The sequence below is a fragment of the Penicillium brevicompactum genome (assembly GCF_028827555.1).
Source record: "Penicillium brevicompactum strain IBT 35665 chromosome Unknown utg000003l_segment0_segment0, whole genome shotgun sequence".
Lineage (NCBI taxonomy): Eukaryota > Fungi > Ascomycota > Eurotiomycetes > Eurotiales > Aspergillaceae > Penicillium > Penicillium brevicompactum.
In genome coordinates this window covers 2331234-2357488 of record NW_026623206.1, presented here as the reverse complement: position 1 = coordinate 2357488, position 26255 = coordinate 2331234, and the positions used below count along the sequence as shown (strand labels likewise).

Here is a 26255-nt window from a genome sequence, read left to right as displayed (position 1 = left end):
TACCCTGAGATACTACCGTCTTAGTCCTCAAAGGTTGAGCTGTGGCTTCAGATATTTTATCAGCGTCAGCTCCTACTCCAGAGCTATAGGTAGCTCTCATTTCATGGTTCACCTTTTATATCTAATGCCAAGAAGGCAACGGCGGAGAGGCAGCCCTTATTGCCTGTCAGATATATATCCCCTACCACCTTTAATATTTTCTAATGTTCCAAGGTTGAGACCAAATCATTTCAAAGGGTCGGTTACACTGAGATACGTTATATCGTCTTTATGTCCTGTTATTCAGGTTGTACAGAGTCGTGTACACAAGAATCAAATGCTATGCAGCAGTGGGAAACACAGCATGAAAACGGAGGAATGCCAAGATTTCAGAACGACCCTGAGAAAGGTGTACAGCTGGGCATCGGCACAAAAAGGATTTCTTTCACAATGTTACAGCCGAACTGGATCAAACACTACAGAAGCTCAATACTTGTACACTCCAATCGCCGAATCGAAGCCTCGGGACGTTGATGTCCTCGGCTCGGAGTGGAACCATCCCGGGTAGAAGGAGATATACGCAGTAAGCGTGGGAACGGGTACCTCAACACTCAACCCCGATCTCTCCTCTCATCATCATCACAATGGCTCCCGAACGCATCGATTCGTCTCGCAAGCGCCCCAATCGCCTGGAGGAAGCTATCACCAACCCCGGCGCTGTCAAGATCAACGTCAAGGGCGCTTTCATTGTCGACGACGAGCCACGATCCCGGAGTCCCGTCGAAGCAGAGGGTGTACACTATGAGAATAAGGATATCCGACTTCCGCACCACACCGGCGTGGTGAGCCATGTGGCTGTCGATGTGAGTTGATCGCGAAAATTGTCGTGTGCCCCGCACTGCGACCGGCTCCCCCGCAATCCAGGGGTGAAGACAATGCAACCACACCACGAAGAGAGAGAGACCAAGGCTGACGGACGGGGTGGTACAGATTGGCGGAACACTGGCGAAGCTTGTATATTTTACGCGAGAGCTGAACTCGGAGGATAATGGCGGCCGACTCAATTTCCTCAACTTCGAGACCCATCGGATCGACCTGTGCATCAATTTCATCAGACAGCTCAAGGAGGAGCATGAAAAGCGCAACAGTTCCAAGCGGGATGAGCTATGTGTCGTTGCGACCGGCGGTGGTGCCTATAAATACTACGACAGGCTGAAGGATGAGCTCGGTGTTAACATTCTACGCGAAGAGGAGATGGAATGCTTGATCATTGGTAGGTGACTGCCATGCCCTGCCACTGGAATCGACACTGACAGTACTTTACACAGGTCTCGACTTCTTCATCACCGAGATTCCAAACGAAGTGTTCACCTATAGCGATGCCGACGCTGAGCCGATGCAATATGCCGAGGCCCGGCCCGACGTGTACCCATACCTCCTAGTCAACATTGGCTCTGGTGTCTCCATGATCAAAGTATCCGGCCCGAAACAATTCGAACGTGTAGGAGGAACACATCTCGGTGGAGGAACGTTCTGGGGTATCATGTCCTTGTTGACCGGCTCGCGAACCTTCGACGACATGCTGGCCATGGCCGACCGCGGAGACAACAGCGCAGTGGACATGCTCGTCGGAGATATATATGGCATGGATTACAGCAAAATCGGGTTGAAGAGCACAGCCATTGCTAGTACCTTCGGCAAGGTGCTTCGCTTGAAGAACGATGCCGAGCAAGGGGCCGAAGACGGCGAAGGATTGATCCACGGCGACCCGAATGAGCCCAGCCATGGACCCAAGCCCAATCCGGAAGATATGAGTCGGAGTTTGCTTTACGCTATCAGGTACGTTGGACTGTCTTTCGTCGCTGATCAAATCCGAACTGACTCTCTACAGTAATAATATTGGTCAGATCGCATATCTGCAGTCGGAAAAGCACAGCGTGAAACACATCTACTTCGGAGGCTCATTCATCCGAGGTCACCGACAGACCATGAACACACTCTCATATGCCATCCGCTTCTGGTCGAAGGGCGAAAAACAAGCCTACTTCCTGCGCCACGAGGGCTATCTCGGCGCCGTTGGGGCTTTCATCCAACGCCAGCCGCAGAACTGGGGTCGCAGAAACAGTGTCGACGACGTGGTTGCTCCGCAGGCGGTCCGCAACCTCGTTAAAAATAACAATGCGCTCAATTCTCACAGCAGGTCGTCCAGTGATTTATGATCCGACTGGTCAGCCCATTGTGACTCCACCATTTCTCTACAGCGAGTCTTGATACCCCTTGAAAGCAACTTTGAACTGTTTAATTTGTCATCATGTATCTCACTGCCGATCTCAGCTTGGTCTTTGAGATCGGCTTGTTGTGATTTACAAATGTGGCTAACCCGTCGGGCATTTCCCCATTGGCTGTACGTCTATTTACCTGTGGCGATGTGGGAACATTTCGGTCTTGAATAATAAATTTCTTTCAAAATCATCACTTGAAAAACGTGCTAGAAAAGAAGGCTTGTTTTGCAATCTACCAACCAGTGGATTGCCGCAGAATCGTCATTGGTTTATGTCGCATTGGATGTGACGAGCTGCCGAAGCATCACTCGGGGACTCAACTGCCGATCAACCCTCATGTCATGGCTGAACGCTTGAGCTATTCGCTATGCGCGAGGGTTGATGTATGCATGGCGTTGAGCCTGGCGTTGGAGTCTCAACGCCTATCCTTTGCCAGACTGCAATTTCATCGGACTGAACACTCAACAGGAAACATTCGACCGTGCATTGGGCTCTCAAAGAGGACTCGCATCTTGTGTCGACACTGGAGAGACTGTGTCGCGGAAAGTTCTTGTGGGACGGTTGGCACGGGCCTGGTGAATATCTCCAGCAAGGACTTGAATGAACCGAGCAGACCTTGGAAGCTTTGGATCGACGCATACACAAATCCATCCTTCGAGCATAGACGCAGAGCTTAGAACGCTTAAATACGCCTTAGACTACAAGAATGGACTACTGATCTACCCTACCAACTCTACAAAGTATTTCAATATTTCAATGATTTCCTATTAATCTCGAGTTCTCAGTAGAATTCGCGGCGGCCGAACTTGCGCCCACAAACGTAGACGGAATTACAGATTCAACCAGCGGCGACAATTTGCTTGATCACAAGCCCGAGAACGATCATCTGGCCAGCGAATACCTTGGCCTCGGTGGAACTGGAGGGAGGATCAGTTTGGATCGCACTTTTGTTTGGCTGCAGTACTCACGAGTCGTCCGCAGACTCAATTCACGTCATTGGCGCACAAAGGGTATCGGGGCAACGATTAGTTGGCATCGTTGGGGTCCTTTACAGTGACCACCTTCTCCTCGCCAACGCTGGGGCCCGCACGGGAGACGGCCTCCAGCAAAGGTCGAATTCGTCGTGACACTGGGTCCCGACGAAACGGACGCCTTCCACTCCGGGGTAGGTGCAGTGCACTCCGGCAGGAACGGGGTTGTAGGATTCTTCGATCTTCTGGAAGAAGACCGCCGCATTATCTGTATCGAAATAGCGGAATGCTTCGCCGCCGTGCAGGACAAGCTTGAAGCGGACTGCGAGACGGCGCCTTCCGATCTCGCGAGAGTCCGTAGCAACTGGAGTTGGGTTAGCTTGGTCTCTGTATCCGAGCACAATTTCTCTGATTAGGGCTTCATCGAAGATCACCTTACCGGGATTTCGAACGACTGCTATCATGGCCTCGTAAGTTCTGGCATTGCTTGTAGCGGGGACATGGTCGTCCATAACCCCGTAGTTGAATACGGTATTATCACCGGGGGGGGAAATTGTCGCGATAAAGGTCAAGAGACCTTCTGCCTGCCTCAGACATGATTGGTTCGCTGGATTTATTTCCGAAATCAAAGAAGCGCTTGTCAAAAATGACGGTGGAGGTGTCGGTTCGCCAGAGGCACAAAATGCTCGAGGTGGTTTCAAAGGAAGTGGTGGCTTCCTTCCACGCGAGGAGGTAGTACCCTTTCAATTTCTTGCATTGTTTGCTGAACTTCCACGTGGGGCGCGTCTTGAGTTTCACCACCATTTCCTCATCACCCTTTTCCGATTCCAGCACGAGGATATGGTAGTGTCGCTGCTTGCCAGCGCACAACTTGTTGACACGCCAGAGCAAAAGCTTGTACTCTTCCGCATCCTTGTCGAAGATTTTGCAATTGTTGAGTGATGGATTTCCAACGGCACAAGGGTGTGCAACATCCTCCTCTGGGAACAGGCTGTGCCAGCGCTCGAGGATTCCATGGATGAGAACCGGGAATTGTTTGTCTTTCTCATCGCCCGATCCCTTGATGAAATCGTAACTCAGACGGAAGGTTGGACCGTTCTCCGATTTCTTCTGGGTAGTTTCCTGAGTTGCAGGATGATCAATTGGGGTCTCCTTGGGTGCAGATGCACTGGATTCAACACGACGCTTCTTGTTACCAACCCGTTTGTTGCGTTGCTCGATAATGTTGACTCCGCTGGGCGATTTCTGGTAGCTCAGATTGAGAGGCTCAGTCTCAGTTGAATAAGCATCACTGGGCAGCAACGGATACTCGGGCTGAGTCGAGTCCAACTGCATCGCCCATGGGCTGTCGGAAATGGTGTTACCCAGCTCAGAGGTTGAGCGAACCGCGGTGTTGGTGGACTCGACTTCGGATCTCAGTGACTCAATGATGTGCTCGCCTGGAGGGTTAATTGGTATCGCAAAGTTACAGACTGGCGAAGATGCCTGCAGATGCTCAAGCCCGGAGGCTACCTGGTTCACGTCATTTTCCTCCATGGTGCCACTGGTACGATGAAGACGTTGAATGTGGGAAGGCCCCTGTGTATGATTGTTCAGCACGCAATATGCCAGCGAGAACTATGTTCAACGTTTGTCAATGCGCACAGAGACACGGAAGAAGAAAAGAAGAAAAGAGAATTTGTGGGAAGAAATCATCGTGAGGTCCTTCCTACGGTTTAGTCCGACAAGTGTGTCTCGGCGACGACTAATCGATGACAGTCATTGTTCCAAACCTATCTTGAGGTTGCGTCACAAGATACATCGCTTCGCTGATTCCCAAACGCTTAGATATTGTGGTTGTCATTATCTTTGAAGCATTCCAGGTTTTCCAGGTTTTGCCTAAACATGGTTGTTGGGTCCAATTTAAGCCTTCTTAGACGCTCTTCCGCAAGGAGCCTCGAGGCTTGTTCTTATCCATGAAGCAAACCCCCTGAATGCCCAGCCAGTTATTATAGCATATATATGCCCAGGTCAACACCGCGCCCTTCTTTTGACCTCGGGATCTAACATCCATGGATGTAGTCTTTGTCGTTCACCTATTAAATGTCTGGATCAAAGAAGCCCACAGGTATTTAGGATGGAAGTAATCTTTTCCAAGTGTCAGAGATGTCAAATAATACCCGATCGTCGTTATAATTCGATCTATATGCATGGATCTGGGGAGTGGTTGCTGGCAAGTGTTTATCAATGATTGTGCAATTTATCACTGAGGACAAACCCAAGGGTACCCATGTCTAAATGGAGACAGCAAATACTGAGGTCTCCTATTCCTAGCAGGTTTTTTGATGTTGAAATATGCAGGTATCAGTCACAATTCATTGACATGTCGTCTGGCTGTTCCAGTTCCAGTAAGGGCTGATAAGATCACGTGCGCGCGGGCAGATTACGCGTTTGCGGTACTAAGTTGTCACCATCCAGGAACCGACGTAACGGATCTATTCATTCTCACACCATGCCCATAAAGTTGTCTTGATCGTGCTCCATGGCGTCTTCTCCACCCTTAAATTCTTTGACTAATTCCAATTCGATCGACACCCACCCAAACCGCGACGGGTCGAAGTCTCCTGAGCACGAACGGCATCTCCCCGACCCTGATCGACTAGCACCAGAGGATGCCTACTTTGCGCCAGCCCTCTCCAGGGTACGCTCAGCGCCTGCCAACTATGAAGAAAGCCTGCGGTCCATGAACGGCGAAAATACGTCCCACATTGGCTCTGCGGCGGCGTTGCGCAAGAAGTTGGGCGGTGCTCCGAGGCGCCGAAAGCGAAAGGGTGCTTGGAAAAAGTTGCTCTGGGTCAAGCAGTCTTGTATGTGTACATATAATCGGCCTACTCTGATATATACAATGCTAACATTGGTACACAGACCCGGACAACTACACCGATACCGAAACCTTTCTAGACCACCTTCAGCGCAATCCACGAGTACGGCCGTATGATTTTTGGCCGCTCGTGGCTGACTCAACTGTGATTGTCCAACATGTCTGCTCAGTGGTGATCTTCGTTTGCTGTTTCGTTGGCATCGTTCAAGACCGAGTGAGCCCAGTTTCGATCGTGTGTTGGGGAAGCGTCGGCACGGCCGTGGGCTGGATTCTGTGGGACAATTGGATCTGGAAGGAACACGAAGAATCTTTACAAGAGGCAGATCGAACCGGAGGCGGAGACGATGGCTCTAGCTCAACATCCTTTGCCAGTGCCGCAGATGCACTCTCAAGCGGGGCGCAAAGCGATGACACTAAGACGAACGCTATACATGGGCTTGGGTTATCAATGTCCGGCAACGAATCAAAAGAACAGTTGGTTCGTCGCAGTGGAGAATTCGGCGAAAGTCTAGACGCAGTCGCTCATTCGACGGAACAACGTGCTACTTTGTCAGTGCCGCCCAACTCCATGGCCGGCAATGAGACAATAGTGCCGCAAGAAATCCACCGAGTGTCAATGCTATCTGCGCGCAATCGCCAACGACTGACCACGGTCAAATCAGCCTTCCTGATCTACTTCTCCCTCCTGGGGCTGAGCCCCATCCTCAAGTCTCTCACCAAATCTACAGCCAGCGACTCAATCTGGGCCATGAGCTGCTGGCTTTTAATAATGAATATATTCTCTTTCGATTACGGGAGCGGGGAAGGCGCAGGCGCCACTACCAAATTCCCTGCTTCTTTGTCCACCAACGCAGCCGTGATGGCATCCACCGTGCTCGCGTCTCGCCTACCATCGACCACTCATGTATTCAGTCTCATGCTCTTCTCCATGGAAGTGTTTGGTCTGTTCCCCATATTCCGGAGGCAATTACGACAGAAGTCATGGACTGGCCATGTTGCATTGACCTTGGCCCTCGTGATCGTTGCTGGTGGCGCTGTTGGGGTCACATTAAGTGGCGGATGGGCAGCGGCCATAATCGGCTCCATGCTGGGGAGCATCCTGACTGCGTTCGTCATGGGCGGCTGTAGCTGGTGGCTCATCAGTTTGCAGAAGTACAAGAACGTCGTGATCGGTCCTTGGGATCCTGCTCGTCCAATAATTCGGCGGCATTGGAACTAAGCATGTTCGGCGGTTCGCACTCATGATTCTAGCACCACTGTAATATAAATCCCGGCGATTCTCTATTATTATTGCTTATACCCTTAGATCAGTCGACTGTATCTTCAGCACATTCTCAAGATGTGATATCGCTTCAATATCCCCAATGAATCGCATACATAGCCTTGTCATTCTGTGTCCCATGCCACCGAACCGAACCGAGCAGTCGGGTCACCATTCCAATTGAGCAGCGACCACGGGGTAATATTTCCGGGGTTTGCCTTGTGCTGATTGAGTCTGCTAGACCCCGAACAACGTGCAGTGACGCAGGGAGGTATGCGGCAGTAAGAGGGAATGCACGGCAAATATGGCATAACTACCGGCAATGCGATCGAGCACTCGCCTGCTGCCCTTCGAAAAGTCGGTTCTGAACAAAAAGAAAAGCGACGATCAAGGGCTTCAGGCGTGGCGAGAAGATATGAACTTTCAGTTTAGGCCTTTTGTCATGTCGAAAAGACTCTCTAACCCGAAGCCACGAGGAAAGTAGGGTTAACATTCCGATGCCCCTCAGCAGCGCTTCGTCCCTGCGCGCAAATGCTTTCCTGGTCATCTGTATTGATCCTGCGACATTCTCCGATCACAGGGGTGAGTTGCATGCCCCACGCGGGCGCGAACTGCAGGATACAGCTGTTGTCTACCAGGATCAAGACGCCGATCATTGACGCCGGCATACTTTGGCGTCCATGCACTCTTGAAGATTCAATGCTATATCCATGGGTCTCTCCCCCGGATCCAACCTTGTCTGCAGTCTGATCCCTTGTTTACTTTGTCCGCGGCCACTTTGCTGTGTCTGTCTAACTCCCTCGTGTGCGCACTGAGACAACTAACTATAGCTTCAAATATATTGGTTTCCGGCTCCATTATGTTGAAAACACTTGCAGTCGGCCTTCTGGCCGCTCAATCCGTCGCCGCGATGCGATTTGCCATGTACATTGACCAGTAAGAGAAGATTCAACGTCCATGCTTTCAGTGATATTGACGCAAGATCAAGATACCACGTTACCGCGCTACCTGGCCAAAATCAGACCAAAGGAATTGACACCGCTATCATGGCATTCGCGCCGTCAAAGTTGTTCAATTCGGACTCAACCCCGTCTTTCGAGCCATTCGAGTCTCCTGAAACCATGCGCAAGCGCTTCAGCCCAGACACAAAGCTGAACATTGCCATCGGAGGCTGGGGCGATACCTCTGGATTCTCGGAGGGAGCCAAGGACGACGCCTCTCGTGAGCGATATGCCAAGAACGTCGCTGCCATGCTCGACGCTAATGGATTCGACGGCGTGGGTAAGTAATTACCGACATGTCCGAAATATCGGGCCAAATGCTAATTTGGATATAGACATTGACTGGGAATACCCCGGCGGTAACGGTCAAGATTACAAGGATGTTCCGAACTCAAAGAAGGTAGATGAGATCGAAACCTACCCCAAATTCCTTGCTGCTGTTCGCAAGGCTATCGGCAACAAGACCCTTTCCATTGCTACGCCAGGCCGCAAGCAGGACTTCATCGCCTTCACCAAGGAGCAGGGTCCTAAGATCTTTGAGTCTGTGGACTACGTCAATGTGATGAGCTACGATCTCATCAACCGTCGCGATAACGTTACCGATCATCAAAGCGGTGTTCAGGGATCCCTCGACGTGATCAACGAGTACCTTGCTATCGGTGCCCCTGCCGAGAAGCTTAACCTTGGTCTCGCGTTTTATGCCAAGTGGTTCACCACTGACCCCGATTCCGACTGTGACGAGAACCCTCTGGGATGCAAGCTCGTCAAGCTTGAAAATGACGACGGAACCGATAATGGAAAGTCCGGAGCCTTGACCTTCGAGGCAAGCACTGTTGCCGAGGCCCCCAAGGACTTGAAGACCACCACAAATGGAAAGTGTGGCTTCGCCGAAGCCACCAAGTGCCCCGAAGGACAATGCTGCAGCACCTATGGCAACTGGTCAGTACCAATACCTCTCTTTGTACCTCTAAATTGTGCTTGACAACTAACGTGTCTCCAGTGGTACCGGCGATGACTTCTGTCAGGCAGGTTGCCTGTCTGACTACGGTACTTGCAAGGGTATCTCGATCGTCGACTCGTGGCGCAAGGCCGAGAAAGACGGCAAGACTGACGAAAAGGGCGGTGGCCAGTACTACTTTGACAAGGAGAACAACATCTTCTGGACCTGGGATACCCCTGAAATGATTGCACGCAAGTTCAAGGATATTGTCGCAGAGAAGAAGCTTGGGGGTGTCATGGCCTGGAGCTTGGGTGAGGACACTTACAAATTTGCTCACCTTGAGGCCATGCAGAAGGGAGTTGAGTCCCAAAAGTAGAAGGCAAACTAAACTACCTGGTCCATGTGGCCACGATGTATTTGCATGTATGAACCATAGCCTGGAAGCTATGAGGTCGAATTGGCACTTAATCACTGACCTGCCACCTGGGCACTTGGTCCCAAAATCAAGATTTAATTTTCTGTGCACTTGCTCTCTTCTCTGTCTGTCTCTACAACTTTGTTCTCCTAATTATCTTCTTTTCCTCGAATGTGTACTGCGGCAATCGAATTATTTTTGCCTTCCTAGTGGGCATGCATACCTAAGTCCATGTTCGTGAGAATTCCTCTGTGGCCAGGGTTCAGCCTCATCAAATCTTTTTCGTTGATGTGACAGTCAAATCATACTTTCATTATTGTTCTTGAACCTTATGTACTAGTCCATCGCTTCATCCAACTCTCTATATAACGCTGTACCAAGCCCACGCTCACTGGATCTTTCACCACCGACAAGGAGGGACAGTCCTGAATTGTGACCCCAGTCTCAAAGGTAAGACCTATCTCTTTGGGTTGCTCCTCAGAAGTCGAGGCCTGAGCTGACTGGCTTGCAGTAGCATATTTGCCTTGCCAGAAATCAATCAATTTGATACTGGGATTCTTCTCTGGGTCTTGATCACTGCTTGCTAGTCTCCGAAGCCATTCTTGCGGTGAAACGACTTCGAACTCAGGCAATGCGGATCCCTTCTTCAAAGAGGGAAGCAAATCATCCTTCCAGCTGAAAGCGTGAGGGTTCACCAAGTGGTATACCAAGTTCGGATCGGAAGAGACAGAAGCAGGATTCACAGCTATGTCCGAGATCGCCAGACCACATTGGTCAACAGGCAACCAGCTCGGTCGCTCATTCAGCTCTGGCAGGGCACCTGTTGTCAATGCACTCCGGAACATCAAGGCAATAGCCTCCGTCTCGTTCCACTGTGCACTGATGGTATCACCGCCCAGCTGTCCGATCCTCAGAACGCGTGCCTGCATTCCAGTCTGGCGCATAGCATTGCGAGTAATGTGCTCGGTGACCAGTTTCGATCGTCCGTAGCCCATTTTCTGGGCGTGATCTAGGTTTTCTACCATGGATTCGGGAATCGAGGCTGGCTTGGGGGTATTGCTCGCAGCGCTCACGCTAGAGCAGAAAAAGAACCGGGCAGGGGTCGGGAGATGGGAGCGCAAGCAGAGATTGATGAGATTGTATGTGCCACGAATATGTTGCTCTTCAAAGGATCGCACGCCCAAGTTGAAGTTGACGGCCCATGCACTGTGTATGACGCATGTCAACGAGGAAAGCAAGTGCTGGAGGTCGTGGTTGCTGAGCCCGAGATTGGACTGTGACAAGTCGCTGGGAACGGCGTGAAGCTTTGCTGCCATCTCGTTGGAGAGGACGATCTGACGATCTGCCAGTGATTTGTATAGACGGGCCCCTGCTGCCGCTTGTCCTGGTGCACGCACAAGTGCCCACACTTGGGAGACGGTTGGGCGCTTGAGGAATTCGGCCACAATGAAGGCTCCCAAGTTGCCTGTCGCACCGGTGACCATCACTACTTCGGTTTCAGGGCTCTGGGTTGTTGTCGGAAAGTGTTGGGTGAAGTGTGAGTATTTCTCGATCAGCTCATGCATGATGGCCAATTCGTCTTCCTTTTCTGACTCCTCGCCTATTCTCATTTGATACAAATGCCTTGCCAGGGCTCTGACTGTGCCTTTCTCGAAAACGATGTTTTGAGACAGGCGATCTTCCAGTTCCCCGAGATCGATGTCGCGCACGATGCATCTCCAGATCTGGGTTGTTTGTAAACTGTCAACACCAGCAGAGAAGATATCGGCATCAGCACTGGGCAGTGATACACCCAAATCCTGACTGAACCTTGTAAGGAGCCAGTCTTCAAGCTCGGGGACATTGAGGACGAGGGAGCCACGTTTCTGACCGCTACCTTCAAATCTAGCATACGCCTGCTTGATCTCTTCTTCAAATTGTTGATATACTTGGGCTCGAATAGACGTGCCCTTGTCAGTTCTGGCATAACTCACATCTGCACCCTTGATAATGATAAGCTCTTTGGGAATGCGAGAGAATGTTTCGGCACGAGCATTTGCAGCTTCAACAGCCGGCCGAATAGCTTCCAGGAAATCGTCATCGCTCAAGTGCTCTACCTTTCCTGGGGCGCGGAAGATCAAAGCTCCAGGAACAGTACGCTGGAATCCGAAAACGACGCAATCGCTAACGATCGGCTCTTCTCGCACCCGGCCCTCAATAGGAATAGGGAGTACCTTCTCGCCATTGACTAGGGTGATTCGATCATCCAGTCGACTCAAATATTTGTAATAGTTACTCTTCGCTGGGTCGGGATGTCTGGTGAAGAGGTCGGCTGTCCGAAAACTGTTCTCCGGGTTTTTCGCGCTGTAAGGGGCCTTTGCATTGGAAGGACCCTTACTGGGTAGACCGTCTAAAGCCACACACTCGAAGACTCCGGGGGATATCTCGTCCATGAGAGTGAGGTCGGCAACAGGACGGTGCAGCCGCATGTACTGCCACTCATTGTCGCCGGGAGGACGGAAAGAGGTCATTATTTGACCTGTCTCTGTGGCTCCGTAGTTGCCGACCAGATTCACACCTTGTGCCACAAGACGATCACCGAGATCATCGGGACAGCTGGAGCCGCCATAGAGTACCAATTTGGGAGCTGCAAGTGCTTGAATACCCTCTTGCTTTTCTGCGAGTAATTTGATGACATATGGCACGGCACTGATTTGCTGCGGCTTGGCAACCTGGAGGGCGTCAAAGAGATTCTGATATGTCACAGGCAAGGAGTGATTGCCGAGATAAGCGGGAGCTCTGGTAAAAAGGGCTCTTCCAAGCTCCATCAGAGCATGAGAGTGGAACAGCGGGCTAATTGTGAAGAGACGCAGGCCAAAACTCTTGCGGAAGTTGGCGAGTGTTTGGAGGTTGGTCAGGAAGATGGGCTTTGGGAAACCGGTACTTCCGGAAGAATGCAAGATCCACGCAATCTTCTTCCCTTCTTTAGATGAATTCACATTGGGTCTTTCGTAGCGAGGAACGCTGGCAGGGCGATTGAACCAGTTCTCTCTTTGCAAGATCGAGAAAGCACTGCAGCCTGGACGAAGAGCACAAATTTCGTTGACAACTTGCTGGTGCTGTTGCGTATTGATGATCGAGTTACAGTTTGCCATGTCCATCAAGCGTGCATACGCTGGAGCTGTGAGGCGGGTAGACAAGAAAAGCACTGCGTATCCGAGACGATTCAATGCAAAGAATGTCACAACCGCCTCGAAGCTAGATCCCACAAGAGTGGCAATGACAGGTGCCTGATCAAGACTTGGGTCCTAGAAGAATGTCAGTGATATTATTGGATTGACACTGAAACGACACTTACAGCAGCAGTGAGCCCCTGTTGCATATAAAAGCGAACAGCAACATCGGTATATCGATCAATATCGCCAGCTGTGTGCTCTTCAAAGTCGGCGGCTGCGCGGATTGGATAACATATCAAAGGGAATTTCCCTTCATCCGGCTGAGCGGCATGCGACTTCAAAAGACCGTCGATAGTCTCGAACTGTTCAAAAGCGGGCCATTGAGAGTGGAGGGTGCCGTTCAACAGCCGAGTCGCGATGTCCCTGGTCTGGAGCGGCTTCACGCCCGTACTTGTGAGGGTGACAGTAGCCATGTTTGTGGAGTGTGAATCATCCATGTTCATTCACGATGTCTTTATATTGAGGAGGCAAAATCGCAAAACCCCACGTCGGGGTAAATCCCACGCAATCCCGGGGCTTTTCCGGGTTTCCGACTTGTTGCCCCGGAAAACCCTCGACTTCGGCTTCAGACCTCCCTGTCTTGCTTCCTTTTCCCAATTCAACTTGGCTGTCGTGAGGTTGAAACCACTTGACATAATTCGCCGACCCTTATTTTGTTTCCCATATATTTATTCCCCGCAATAATATGACCGGCGACATTGCTAAACGTGGATCGTCGTTACGTTGGATATCCGAGATGAGCTACGGATAAGTAAACCACCAAAGAGAACCACCTTGTCCATGAGGGATTCCGCACTCTGACCCAGACAGTTTATTCTGGACCCAATATAGTTGACATTCCTCAGCATATGGCTCACCGGGTTTGTCAGTACCGTTTGTTTGGTAGCAAATTTTCATTAGAGCTCTTCATGAGACTGGGTTGGGCCCTAGCCCCGGGCCCCGGGCCCCAGGACCAGGGACCAGCCATCCATGTGATATGGGCTATGGGCTATGGGCCCCGTTTCTAGGTCCCAGCCCAGCCCAGCCCAGGGCTCATTGAGGGTTGGGCTATGGGCCCTCACACGAGCCCACGTCTGTGTATAACTATAGTCTTGGCGTTCATAATAATGCTTATTAATATGTATTGTTCATAACCTTTATGTTTGCCAAGAATAGACGTGTTTGCACTGTTTGTGAGCCCCTTTTTGGCCCCCAACCCATCAGTGCCCAGGTGGGCTTTCGTCCTCGGCCCACAGCCCATTGATGGGCCCTAGGTCTAAGCCCAAAACCCTACCCATTGGTGGGCTCGGTTGGGTTATGGGCTCTGGGCATTGAGGAGGTCTAGTCTTCATATTTTGAAATGCAGGCACGGAGCTGCCGCTCTGGGTCACAACTGCGTCACAACTGCGGACTCTAAGTGCTCCCCGATTCGGACACCATTTGACTACGGTGTCATCCCAACAAGTCATCAAGTAGGAGATATCGACAGCCCCACTGTCAGTCTGCGACGAGACGGGTACCAGCTTCTTCACGAAAGCCTACGCAACTGCCGCACTGGTCGCAAGTCAAACAAATCAGCCTCGAGTCGCAGCTTGGCTGAATTATTGTTTTGGTTATCTGCATTTGACGCATGGCGATGAGGCAAAAATTGCTACTGCAGTCTGGGAAGAGATTATCGGCATGTACCAAGGGAAGGTCTTGAAGCCTGAATTCCTGGAGATTGTTCGTATTGTCTCAGATGAACTTGGACTGTTGTATCTGACACAGTGCGTTCAAAGCAACACGTCCGCAGAAGAGATGCTAATATACGGAACGTTGTTGGAAAGACTAGCCGGTAACGAGCCCCTTCAACCAAGCAGATCTCCTAAGGAGATGCTGTCAACGAATGAGAGTCCCTGTGCTACAGACACGCAAGCCACTTTCAACCTGGGCCACTTTTACACGACATGCGGTAAGACTGAAGAGCCTCGAGAATGTTACAAGGTACAAGTCAGTCGCTGTTTCCAGCTTCTAAGCGATGAAGACAAGGCCTGTTATATACCTGCTTTTTATCGCCTCAGTCGGGCTCTTGCCATGGTTGGTGACGCTGCAAATTCCCTGGCTGCCTTCTACCAATGTGGTTTGCTGGGACAAACGCGAGATAAGAGCCCTGGAGGAATAAGAAATCATAATCAATGAGAGAAACATGGCCATCGGAAGCCTCAAAGTAAAGTAATATGATTCTAGACATACACACAGCCCTGGAGTCCATGACGCGCATGCCTGTTTCTCAGAATGTCGCCAGGCGAATAAATCCGGTTAGACCCCGTTTCCAGATTCCCTTTTTCTTACATTCAAAGATAAAGCAGTCATTCGAAGGTTTGGTGGACCTTTGGTTGATGACTCCATTTCCAGGGCCCCCCGGTTCCAAAACTCTAACGCAGTACTGATACCCTTCCAAACCTTGGAACTGCCTCTCCGACTATGTGAGATAATACTATGACTGATACAAGAGGTTCTAGAAGCTGCCAGCGGCGTTATTCTGTGGTCTTAAGCCAAACACATCGAACCTTTCTCACTTCTCGAATTAGTCGCCATCCTCGCCGCGATCCAATCTTTTCTGTTCTCATCCTTCTCAGTACTCTTTTTTCCCCTCCTTTGACTATGGCCGTTGGAACTCGATCCAAAGCGCGTGAAATTCGCCAAAATTCCAAGCTATTTTTACCACCTGAGTTATGGAACCAGATATGTCAAAGTCTGAGCATCGAGGAGGTTTGTGCACTGCGCTTAAGCTGTATTGCGTGGAGCCTTGGGACCTACGACTATTTCGCTGACCAGTTGTTCCACGACTTCTACCTCACACTCACCAGTGATGGCTTACGCGCCTTGGAGTATGTGGCTGGCCACAAAGTCTTTAGCGCGCATGTCAAGGTAAGTAAACTCAGGGAATCTGTGCACAGCACGCAATACTTCGGGTATCCACTGATTCTTAAGCCTAGAGACTTTGGGTTATCCCCACTCTCTTCTGTGGAGAATATACATGGACACCTGATGATATTCACCGACATGTTGAAATGCTGTGGGCGAGAGAACGTCATCAACGACAGCTTGCTTCACTCCGCTCTTTGCCCGGGTCTTCGTCTCGTGACAGGATCTTGCCCAAGAAGTCAGTCTATCACGGCCGTGCTTCGCTCTCGAAGCTAGCGAATGAAAGACGCCATTTGGTCTACAAGAATGCAGTTCTCGACCACTTTCAGGTCCTGTTGTCATTCCCTGACACGCCAAGCGCTGGAAAACCGCGTTTTCGAGATGCGCTGGAGCGTTGTCTGCCTTTTTTCTCGAATCTACAAACTGTTGGGCTGAGACACTGTGCCGGTCACCCAAGTGACGAGACAACCAAGAGATACCCGATGATTGTGAGAGGGATAAGGGGACTGCAAGGCAAACTTGGTTTCAACCCGGTCCTCCCAGACGCGCGCCAAAATCCTGCGCCCTGCCATACTCACCTAATTTCCCCCGGAGGAACTTTGTTACTGTCATTTGTTCTATCCATGCTGCTGGCAGCCCTTGGCATGACTCAAACCCGAGTCGTGGCACTAGAGAACTCTGAATGGATTATGGTGGATGACGGGCTATTACTCACACGCTTAGAAGAAGAGGCCGTGGCACCAATCTTTCAACAGCTGCAGAAAATATCCGTTCGCGTCTTGTCGGCTCACACCGAACATATTGAGCGATGGATTCTACGCCAAGAAGAAGAAGCGACATGTCTTCTACAGGGATCAGTGGTTTGGGGAGAAAAGAAGAATCGCACCGAGACAGAAAACAACAGACTCCTGCCACTTCTTGCTCGAGCTGCTCCGAATATAAAGAGTCTATTTCTCGATATGTGTGCCAACAGATTATCTCTGCACAGATTCCTCCGGGCTCAAAGCGGCCTTGACTTGCTAGATGCACACTTTGAGTGGATCTCAGAAAACTTCAAGTTCTGTCGTCTCACGCAACTGTCCCTGCAAAGCATCATAACCACTGCACCATCGTTCAAAAGATTTCTACAGACGGCCACACACACCTTGAAACATCTGGTCCTTAACTCTCTTATCTTGACAAGTGAATACAAACCCTCCCATCCTGGAGAATCGGAGCTTGAATACGAAGGCCGGCGGGTCTGGAAGGAGATATTCATATATCTACGGGACCACTCGAGGATACAATACTTCAAAATCAGCCAACCGGGTTACCAGAACGGGAGATTACTTCTAAGAGACCCTCTCCACGATGGACCAAGGCCGCTTCCAAATTACTGGGACATGAGGTGCTATGACATATCGCATGACAAATTTTCTTGGGGGCAATGGATCAACCAACTTGAGGTTATGATTATTGACTAGCTGGGTATCCTGTATTCATACCTTGGTTGTGAGGGTGCATCTATTGGGATATCATGCCCATTGTTGGAGCTCGGCCCTGAGGCCCAAAAGCGGGGAAGCGGGACACGTTCTGTAGCCCTAGGTCACGGATCGTGGTTTGACATGCCAACGCACACCCTTCGATTCGCTGAAAAGTCGGAGATTCAGGTGCCTTTTCGACAAACTTGGCAACATCTGATTATTCTCGAGGGAAAAAAGTTCGTCTCAGCACTAGGGCCGTTGCTTGTGCGCATAGTCCACAGGGGCCGATTGCCAAGATTCTACTATTATTTCAAGCTTGCGCTAAGAAAGTAGTGGTTTTTTCTTTTACTAGGATTATAAGCCAATGGTATACTAGTCTGCTCTAAGCTGATTTTCTAGGCAGTTTCTTTTTCTCCCCTTTCAAAAATCGTAGAACCCCAGTCATCAGTGTCTTGTGGGCTTGTTTTTGTGGGCTGTTGCTAGCTCTCTCTTCACAACATCCAGCCCAAATCGCCCCAGCGAGCTTGTTCCACGTTCGTGATGCAACCCAACACGCTTTCTCTCCTGTTCGCAATTACATGTGTGACTGCTGCAACAAATGGCGCCTCGATTGACCCGGCTCTCGAATCTCTCTACTCAGTGCCCACATGGGTCGTAGAGGCAATGAACTCCGCAGAACCAACTGCATGGGCTTCTTCTTTCAGGTACGACGAGGCATTCGCTTCGTCAGTGCTCGTTGCTATGAACGCAGGGACCATGCCAGCTTGATATACCAACCTACCTGAGAGTGTTCAAAAATTCGAATCCACAAAACTTGCTGCAATCGGGTCTTACGGGAGCACTGCCACCCAAGATTGGGCCACATTCACTGAATCTTCTGCTACTGCTACCGCTACCGCCACATCTACATCTACATCTTCTTCCTCTTCCTCTTCGGGTGCCAGTTCCATTTCCGTCGCTACTGGCGGAGCCCCTTCTGCGACTGGGGATGTCTTGCTGGGGCTTGCTGGTGCAGCTGGAATCTTGGGCCTTGCGATTGCGCTTTGATATCTGAAAGTTGGCGCAGCAACACAAAAACACGTCAACAGAGACTTTGTGTTTTGCGAAGGATACTTCCCGGTATACGAGAGTTGGGCTCATCACCTAGGCATCATCCTGGGAATGCAGGTTTCTACTCTGTGATCCCGAGCCCCCGGCCTGGAGGTTCGTTTTGTCTTGACTGTTCACTCTAGGCAGCTGTTTGTTTATATAGTGGCTCAAGTGTTATAAACAGATGTTGTTTTCCTTGTCATTAAATAAAATTTACCGTCCGCGCCTCTAGCTACCTGGTTTATCAGGCTCCCAATAGGTACTCGGCATAGTCGGTTGCCGCTAACGCCGACATAACCGACCATTCTGGTCCGGAAGACCATCAAGACTCTTCACTGTCCATTCCTCACTACCAACACCCGTAGGTGTATAGAAGAGAGTCGACGGGTCATACCGCTTCTTCAGTTGATACAAGCGTTTGTAGTTAGACCCGTAGAATGACTGCTGGAAATGAGGCTCTTGAATATCAGACTCGGACATGTATGCTCCAGCATCGGGGGAGACAGCGCGCCATTTGCCAAGAATATCATTAGTGAAGTGGTCCATCTTGACTTTGATATCAGTGTTCGACGTGGTTTCCGTCCAGCTAGTTGATGTGATAGCATGCATTAGAGTTTGGCGGAAGGCCGAGTTCGCCGAGTTTGCCGCGAACCCCCTTTGTAGCTCGGCTTTCATGTTAAAGGCGAGTAGCGGGAAGCCGGCAGTGACAGTCTCGCGGAGAGTGTTGAATGTATTGTTCAAGGACTTCGAATCTTCCCAGTTGGATCGTGGGAAGAGACGGCTGCCTGTCATCATAGTTGAAGAGGCCACTGTTTCCAAGGGGAATCCTGACATCCAGGCGTCGTAGAAATTGTCGTAGTAGGTCGAGTTCGGCTGTACTTTGATTCCGAGTGAGTCGAGCTCGTTGTACCATGGCTCTACAAGAGTATTGTACTCGGCCAATGTGTGGTTAACGGCGAAGAAGGGGTTCATAAGGAAAGTGAACGAGTTTGTACCGGTCGCCATGACCCAGAAGTAGGCATACGTGCCGGCATCGGCGTGAGCCGGGAATCTCTCGAAGTAGGATCGAACACCGGCCCAGAAAGTATCTACAGAGACATTTGTCCCGGTAGAGAATTGGAAGGTGGAGACTGTCACGCCAATTTTGGGGTAGACACGCGAGATGATAGAAGTGACAATGCCGAAGGTTCCTGGTTGAGCGCGTTAGACGGATATCTTGAGCAGTAAAATTGGTTTAATCACCTCCGCCTCCGCCCCGTAAAGCCCAGAATAGATCAGGATGGCTGGTCTTGGACACTGTGACGAATCGTCCGTCGCTGAGCACAACCTCAAGTGCCAGAACCTGATCCGCTGCCAATCCGTAGAGACTAGACAGGGGTGAGTGACCTCCACCTAGGACATAACCACCTGCTACACCCACAGTCTGCGATGGTTAGCTATCGTCGTACATTGGGACGTATTGGAGATGAGATCATACCTTTCCTTCTCCACCGACGACAGTGAATCCTAGCTTCTCAGCATGCTCATACACCTCAAAAGCCTGTACACCAGCACCGAGCTTCACGGCAGGACCTTGATAGTCCGAGTTATGATAGTTCTCAAGGTATTCGATGTCTTTGAGATTGTGCGTCCAGATACCTAAAGCACCTGCACCACTCGATTTGCCGTTGAACTGAGTCAGTTAAATTAATAGCACTGCTTGAGGAAGGCTTTTCAAACGCTCACATCATGTCCTGTATTTTTAATGACCAAACGAATGCCACTGTTGCGAGCGAAGTTGACCGCAAGCTGAATCTGGGCAACGGTTGACACCTGTGATGATATCAGCATGTGGGTCTGGCACAGTAGGCTCATTGAGTCTCCTCACATTCACAGAATAGGTACTGTATCCACCAACGGTACAGCTCGAGGTTGCATTAGCGGTGGGGAGACAGCTCCTTCCCTCAAACAGTGGCCACATGACAGAAGCCGGGTCAGCAGCACTTCAAACAAAGTTAATTAAATATTTCCACTTTGTCTAACAATTTGACTCACTGAATATTGGAGTCTGTCCATTGCGCCGTTAGATTCGCGCATTTCTCACTGTCATATTGGGACCATGACGAGTAGCAAGATGCAGCAAGGGGCACAGTTTTAATCAGCGCTCCGTCCAACAGGTTGTTTAAAGTCGACCAAGAAGGGTGCGAGGGCCACTGTTGATCACCGGGAAACACCTTACAACTGCCTGAGGGGATCGGGTTTGTTGTATTATTACCAAATCCAAAGAGGCGCGACTGATTTTGACCAAGCTTCCCGATGACCTGATCTGTCAACTGAATCGTCTCAAAGTCAAATAACGGCGCGCCAGCCGAAGATTTAGACGAGCATCTTTGAGAAGCCGCAGCCTCTCCGGTTGCCAGCAGTGCAGCAAGCAGAATGCCCTTCAGCGACGAGGAAGGAGCCATTTTGCGCAGGTCCAGAAGTCAAAGATCGTCGAAAGGGTTTCCCAGAAAGGGGGAATCCAGCTTATAAGGCAGCCCCAAATCGAAAATGAACTAGCTCAAAGTTCCGAGCTCTGCCACGAGGCTGACAACGGCCTTTCTCTTTTGAGGCGGACTTGTCATGCCCCACTGTACCTTGACACTTCATTGCTCAAGGCTTGATCGATATCCACTCTCGTGCATCTTCCAATAACACGCGCGATTCTGATGGGCCAGAGACAGATGCGGTTCCTGGACGGCGTCTTCGCTTGGGACGCCACACTTTATCTGCGGCGACCATCGTTGTTGCCGTGGAAGCCCCGGGTATCAAAGGAGTTTTTCCAGATTGCGGCTGCTTTCCCAGTTCTTGGCAGAATGAGGGTTTACTTCAAATCTGGGGCCGATACATATGACGGTTAGTTGGTTTATTTTTCCAAGGTGATTTTTAAATTTCACATGGATTCGGTCTTTTTTTTTTTTTTTTTTGCTGCAAAATTACTATCTTGAGAGCTGAAAGCCAACCATCTACAACCCTACATTGACTATAGTGAAACCCTTGTTCCTACAAAGTTACTCTTCCTACAGTGGCTTGATTTACAGCCACGCATCTCGGGTATCTTACTTGGAGCTCATTGGCGGTAATAGTCGGTCATTCCTGGCTGTTGTTTCCGTGGATATTTTCCAATGTCAGTCTGTCACTTACATCTATCATAAGAATATCCCGGGCAGGAAATGCATGGACCAAGACGCATTTTACATCTCAACTGCTGCGTTGGATCTCATCAGCTAGCCCGGGGTGCATAGCAAACCGTTGTCACACTCTACTACACATGCATGCTATGAGATGGAGGATCCAATGGGAGAACCACGGTTTCACGTGGAAGCTGGTAATGATCTTTTTGATGTGCGCAAACATGGACGGGGAGTTCCATGATTATTACAACTGATCATTAGGATATACTGGGAATTGCCAGAACCCACCGACATGACCATCGGCTCTACAATTCAGCCAGCTCATCTAGGGACTAGCCGGCTATATGGAACCAGATCCGCCTGTGCCAATAGCATGATCTAAAGCTTGGAAAGCTTTGCTGTATTGTGAGTTCTATCTATGGGGAAATGAATACGAGATCTAGTCAAAGATCGCCACAACTATATCACCGGAGATGATGTACCTTCCGGATTTACAATCACAGTTCACCTCCGAGAAGTCATTGAAAATACCTGCTACTTTAGTTTGTATAGAAACTATTTGTGTATCTACAAGTTCGAAATGTACTCGGCGAATAGGCGACTTGGGCAAATCAAACGCGCCGAGGATCTTTTCCCCCAATCGCGTACTGATAAGCGTGAGGGGTTCGGCTTCCCCTCCTCAGCGAATATTTCTTATAACCTTGGAAGCAACAGTTGCTTCGTTGTCTCGTTGCTCTAGTGATATTCTCAATTCTAATTTCGCTGTGAACTTCACTCAACATTCATCATGGCAACACAGTACCAGCTACCATTCCAGGTATGAACTGTTCACCCCCATGCGGGGTGTTCGGCGAGATGTCCGAAGTCACTGAATGAGCTTCGGCTAGTTCATGAACTTCAGTTTCGTACAGTGTTAACTCGCAATATAGCTATCTGATCCCAGTCTCCTTCATTTTGATTCCTACGTCAATGAGAAATGGGTGGCTGCAAAGAGTGGCAAGCGGTTCGAAGTTCTTGGTATATCTCCCCGTCAGACATCTTATACAAACCACAACTAACACATTCTCCGAATGTTAGACCCCGGTACCGATAAAGCCTGGGCAAGCTGTCCGGCAAACTCAGGAGAAGATGTCTCCGAGGCTGTTGAAAGCGCCCACGCCGCATTCGAAAAGTACCGCAAGGTCAACCCGCGCCAGAGGGCCAAATGGCTACTCAAATGGCATGACCTGACCCTAGCAGCTCGCGATGATCTGGCGCAAATTGTTACTCACGAGACTGGAAAGCCTCTGGCGGAGGCATATGGCGAGATTGACTACTCCCTTGGATTTTTATGGTTCTTCTCTGGAGAATGCGAACGCATTCAAGGCAGTGTCTCACAGGCTGCTGCTCCCAATCGCCGCTTATTTACCATCAAAGCGCCCATCGGAGTGGCCGCGGCTTTGACTCCTTGGAACTTCCCCGTTGCGTAAGTTCTGAGTCACTACATGGAGTGCGTCGCTAATCGAATAGCATGGTTTTGCGGAAGGCTGGAGCGGCTTTGGCAGCTGGCTGTACTATGGTTGTAAAGCCTAGCCCCGAGACGCCAATCTCCTCGCTTGCTTTGGCAGTTCTTGCTTCCCGTGCTGGTTTCCCTCCAGGTTGCATCAACATCCTGACCACGGATTTGGACAACACACCAGTGCTGAGCGAGACACTAATCAAACACCCACTTATTAAGAAGGTCTCGTTCACTGGCTCGACTCGGGTCGGAAAACTAGTTGCCTCGCACTGTGCTCAAGGCTTGAAGAAAGTGACACTTGAATTGGGCGGCAATTGTCCATTCATTGTCTTTGATGATGCCAATCTCGACCAAGCGCTCGAGCAGCTCATGGCACTAAAGTGGCGTCATGCTGGTCAGGCATGTATTACCGCCAATCGGATTTACGTGCAATCCGGTATCTTCGATCGCTTCGCTGCTCTTTTGAAGGAGCGCACGGCTGCTTTAGTCGTCGGCCATGGATCTGCACCTGGCACCACAATGGGACCGCTGACAACACCTCGCAGCATTGAAAAGGCCACTGCTCAGATTGAGGACGCTCGCCGTCTTGGAGCCGACGTTCTTTTGGGTGGTAACCCACTCACGTCAAAGCCAGGCTACTTCTTCGAGCCGACAATTCTTTCGGGCATGACTGAGGAGATGCTTATCTCACAGGAAGAATCATTCGCCCCCATTGCAGCCTTGTACCGGTTTGATACAGAGGATGAGGCGGTCAAGCTGGCCAATGATACTAGCATGGGTCTGGCTAGTTATGCGTTCACTAAGAATATCGATCGCATGTGGCGTCTTTTAGAGACCCTGGAAGCAGGAATGATCGGCATGAACACAGGTTGGTATTCAATGTTATGGGTCAAGTCATCCAGCTGACATAGTTTGCAGGCAATCAATCGGCGGCTGAATCGCCTTTCGGTGGTATTAAGGAGTCTGGATATGGAAAGGAGAGTGGAAAGGATGTGGCGGTTAATGAATACCTGATCACCAAAACGGGAACCTTGACACTCGAGGGACACTATTGAAATGGCCAGCGTTGAGATGCGCTGCCGAACTTTTCCATTTAGCTTCTGACGTTAAATGAGGCGCTAGCTAGGTTCAGGCAGCAGCTCCAATTCACTATTAAAGTATGGCACAAGTCGAATCCATCTAAATAAAGATAGTCGGACTTGGCCCCTTGGGAGATTCAATCGCAGAATCTTCATTTACCAAGGAGAAATTTCATCCTCTCCCAGCACTCGACCAACAAAATTATCCCATTCCCCTTTGACAACGCTTGCAACCCGTTGCCCAGCTTCAGCTGGGGTAACAATCCTATTGTCGAGCAACGACTGTGCGTTTTCAGTGGAATGAGTGGCACAAAGGCCGGGGTCCGCACCGTGAATTTTGAAACCTTCGTTTTCAAGACGAATCCGGTAAACCGTAATCATCATTCTCAGTGCCGCCATACTGGATCGGTACCCGATGTCATTGGAGCTGTAGTGTTGGTATGACGGATCCGCAGCCTGGGAGATTGAGCCAGCACAAGAGGAAACGAAGACCAGGCGGGGCTCCTCAGACATTCGCAACCGGTCGAGCAAAGCCTCTGTGATGCTGATATCTCCCACAAGATTGGTATACTGTATGTTGCGGTTAGCGTCTCGGGAAGGTGGGTTCGCCATTGATACGATGCTGGAATTGTTGACGAGGATGTCTAGACGACCGTAGTCTGCAGCAATCTTCTGTGCGGCGAGAAAAACAGAGTAGTCGATGGTGACATCAACTTCGATAGCCGAAACGGATCCATTAAAGTCGGTCTCTGCTTGTAGCATCCTGACGGCGTTCTCTCCTTCGGCCAAGTCGGGACTTCCCAGGATGACATGATAGATCGATGAGGTGGTCAAAAGTGTTCTGGCCGTTTCATACCCCACGCCTTGGGTTCCGGCTGTATGAGGATATGCCTCGTCAGTTTCAATGATGAGCTAGCAGATGTGATCAAGCAGGTCCCAGCTTACCAGTGATGAGCACAATCTTCCGAGATGTCGCTATGGTTGTTAGGTACAAATATAAGTGTTCGAAGGTTTCGTCAAGAGCAGCTGTGCTGTACGATCAAAACTTCGAAAAGGGATGGAAGAGGTGGAGAGATGGAAAGATGGAAAGATGGCAAGATGGAAAGAGTGTAGCAATCAGAAAAAATCTATACACATCATAGACGGCCAGACCTTTGACATAAGGCATTTATATCAATCCACGATACACTCATAGCCAGACTTCCAGGGCCTCCTCAAGGCCATGATGGGATGATCGAGTGGACGGTGTATAAAGCTCACTTCGTTAACTTCAACGTCTAGAACAGAATGATGTGTGGCTTTGATGGTTTATGTCTGTCGGTGTCTGCCTTTGATTTCGTTCTAATTATAAAACTCTTGATGTGTCCAATATTGTTACCCCGTATTCGGAGGTTGGAGTTAGGGCTTCCGGTTATAAGCTATATAATGACTTGGGACGCTTTTGAGATGTAGACAATGTTTCTTGAAGAAATAAGGTTAAATTTGACAAAAAGAACTAATGATGGGGAAAGAAGTGGAAGAAGTAGCAAGAAATATGAATGAGGATGTATGTGCTTATAAATAGTAAAGTGAATACAAGCAAAGAAGAAGCAAATAAGTAAGTAGGAGCCTATAGTAAAGCACACAAGCAAGAAGTATGCAGGCAGGCGAGCAATCATATGTATAGAAGTGAGGAATCAAGCAAGCAAGCAAGCAAGCAAGCGAGTGAGCAAGCGAGTGAGCAAGCAAGTGAGAGCTTATAAGATATAGCAAGCATGACAGCTTTTATCTATTGGAGCCCGCAAGATTCTTCCAAGGCATGGTAATAGCCCGCAGTCAGGGATAACTGTAGATGATTTGCTGCAAGCTTTCAAATAGCAAATTTCAAGCTATAGAGCTGTTTGGGGCGCGAAATCATCTTAGAACATAGTATGGGAGTTGGCATGGTGTGTTCGGCGGTTTCGGAGGCCGCGTTTTTGGCACTGCGAGTTCCACTTTCCGAGTGGAGCGATACTAGCCGTTACGGACGAAATGACGACTAGCGTAAGCTAGTACAATACGGAGGAAACAAGTGGTTTTGAGGCCAAGGGTGTTAATTGGATGATGATAGGTGAACTAGCTAATAATAGGGAAATGAGGGGCACTTGAGGTACCCGCTAGTCACGTGGTAATATTAGATAATCCC

General features: G+C 49.9%; 12 protein-coding genes across 12 annotated transcripts; 8 read left to right on the top strand and 4 right to left on the bottom strand.

Moving 5' to 3' along the window:
* Nucleotides 1–623: 623 nt before the first annotated feature.
* Nucleotides 624–2198, top strand: N7506_004780 (pantothenate kinase; the record flags this gene model as incomplete). Its single annotated transcript, XM_056954074.1, has 4 exons — nt 624–842; nt 934–1252; nt 1308–1818; nt 1871–2198. The coding sequence occupies 4 exons, from the start codon at nt 624–626 to the stop codon at nt 2196–2198; spliced, it is 1377 nt and encodes a 458-aa protein (XP_056812963.1).
* A 1111-nt stretch (nt 2199–3309) lies between these two features.
* N7506_004779 (uncharacterized protein) lies at nt 3310–4768 on the bottom strand (the record flags this gene model as incomplete). Its single annotated transcript, XM_056954073.1, has 2 exons — nt 3310–3816; nt 3884–4768. The coding sequence occupies 2 exons, from the start codon at nt 4766–4768 to the stop codon at nt 3310–3312; spliced, it is 1392 nt and encodes a 463-aa protein (XP_056812962.1).
* A 985-nt stretch (nt 4769–5753) lies between these two features.
* Nucleotides 5754–7311, top strand: pigc (phosphatidylinositol N-acetylglucosaminyltransferase; the record flags this gene model as incomplete). Its single annotated transcript, XM_056954072.1, has 2 exons — nt 5754–6078; nt 6137–7311. 2 exons carry the CDS (start codon nt 5754–5756, stop codon nt 7309–7311), a joined length of 1500 nt encoding a protein of 499 aa, XP_056812961.1.
* Nucleotides 7312–8212: 901 nt separating this feature from the next.
* N7506_004777 (CAZyme family GH18) lies at nt 8213–9670 on the top strand (the record flags this gene model as incomplete). The annotated part of the gene is made up of 4 exons (XM_056954071.1): nt 8213–8289; nt 8342–8634; nt 8690–9293; nt 9355–9670. The coding sequence occupies 4 exons, from the start codon at nt 8213–8215 to the stop codon at nt 9668–9670; spliced, it is 1290 nt and encodes a 429-aa protein (XP_056812960.1).
* Nucleotides 9671–10038: 368 nt separating this feature from the next.
* Nucleotides 10039–13337, bottom strand: N7506_004776 (uncharacterized protein; the record flags this gene model as incomplete). Its single annotated transcript, XM_056954070.1, has 2 exons — nt 10039–12996; nt 13047–13337. The coding sequence occupies 2 exons, from the start codon at nt 13335–13337 to the stop codon at nt 10039–10041; spliced, it is 3249 nt and encodes a 1082-aa protein (XP_056812959.1).
* Nucleotides 13338–14583: 1246 nt separating this feature from the next.
* On the top strand, nt 14584–14924 carry N7506_004775 (uncharacterized protein; the record flags this gene model as incomplete). Its single annotated transcript, XM_056954069.1, has 2 exons — nt 14584–14854; nt 14911–14924. The coding sequence occupies 2 exons, from the start codon at nt 14584–14586 to the stop codon at nt 14922–14924; spliced, it is 285 nt and encodes a 94-aa protein (XP_056812958.1).
* Nucleotides 14925–15546: 622 nt separating this feature from the next.
* On the top strand, nt 15547–15875 carry N7506_004774 (uncharacterized protein; the record flags this gene model as incomplete). Its single annotated transcript, XM_056954068.1, has 2 exons — nt 15547–15813; nt 15843–15875. The coding sequence occupies 2 exons, from the start codon at nt 15547–15549 to the stop codon at nt 15873–15875; spliced, it is 300 nt and encodes a 99-aa protein (XP_056812957.1).
* A 1938-nt stretch (nt 15876–17813) lies between these two features.
* Nucleotides 17814–18320, top strand: N7506_004773 (uncharacterized protein; the record flags this gene model as incomplete). The annotated part of the gene is made up of 2 exons (XM_056954067.1): nt 17814–17977; nt 18062–18320. 2 exons carry the CDS (start codon nt 17814–17816, stop codon nt 18318–18320), a joined length of 423 nt encoding a protein of 140 aa, XP_056812956.1.
* Nucleotides 18321–18644: 324 nt separating this feature from the next.
* On the bottom strand, nt 18645–20806 carry N7506_004772 (FAD-dependent oxidoreductase; the record flags this gene model as incomplete). The annotated part of the gene is made up of 6 exons (XM_056954066.1): nt 18645–19552; nt 19605–19785; nt 19840–20034; nt 20088–20174; nt 20230–20344; nt 20397–20806. The coding sequence occupies 6 exons, from the start codon at nt 20804–20806 to the stop codon at nt 18645–18647; spliced, it is 1896 nt and encodes a 631-aa protein (XP_056812955.1).
* Nucleotides 20807–21230: 424 nt separating this feature from the next.
* Nucleotides 21231–21611, top strand: N7506_004771 (putative succinate-semialdehyde dehydrogenase; the record flags this gene model as incomplete). Its single annotated transcript, XM_056954065.1, has 2 exons — nt 21231–21236; nt 21339–21611. 2 exons carry the CDS (start codon nt 21231–21233, stop codon nt 21609–21611), a joined length of 279 nt encoding a protein of 92 aa, XP_056812954.1.
* Nucleotides 21612–22301: 690 nt separating this feature from the next.
* Nucleotides 22302–24067, top strand: N7506_004770 (NAD-dependent succinate-semialdehyde dehydrogenase; the record flags this gene model as incomplete). The annotated part of the gene is made up of 5 exons (XM_056954064.1): nt 22302–22331; nt 22444–22531; nt 22592–22979; nt 23024–23880; nt 23931–24067. The coding sequence occupies 5 exons, from the start codon at nt 22302–22304 to the stop codon at nt 24065–24067; spliced, it is 1500 nt and encodes a 499-aa protein (XP_056812953.1).
* Nucleotides 24068–24247: 180 nt separating this feature from the next.
* N7506_004769 (Short-chain dehydrogenase/reductase SDR) lies at nt 24248–24853 on the bottom strand (the record flags this gene model as incomplete). Its single annotated transcript, XM_056954063.1, has 1 exon — nt 24248–24853. One exon carries the CDS (start codon nt 24851–24853, stop codon nt 24248–24250), a length of 606 nt encoding a protein of 201 aa, XP_056812952.1.
* Between the last annotated feature and the right edge of the window lie 1402 nt (nt 24854–26255).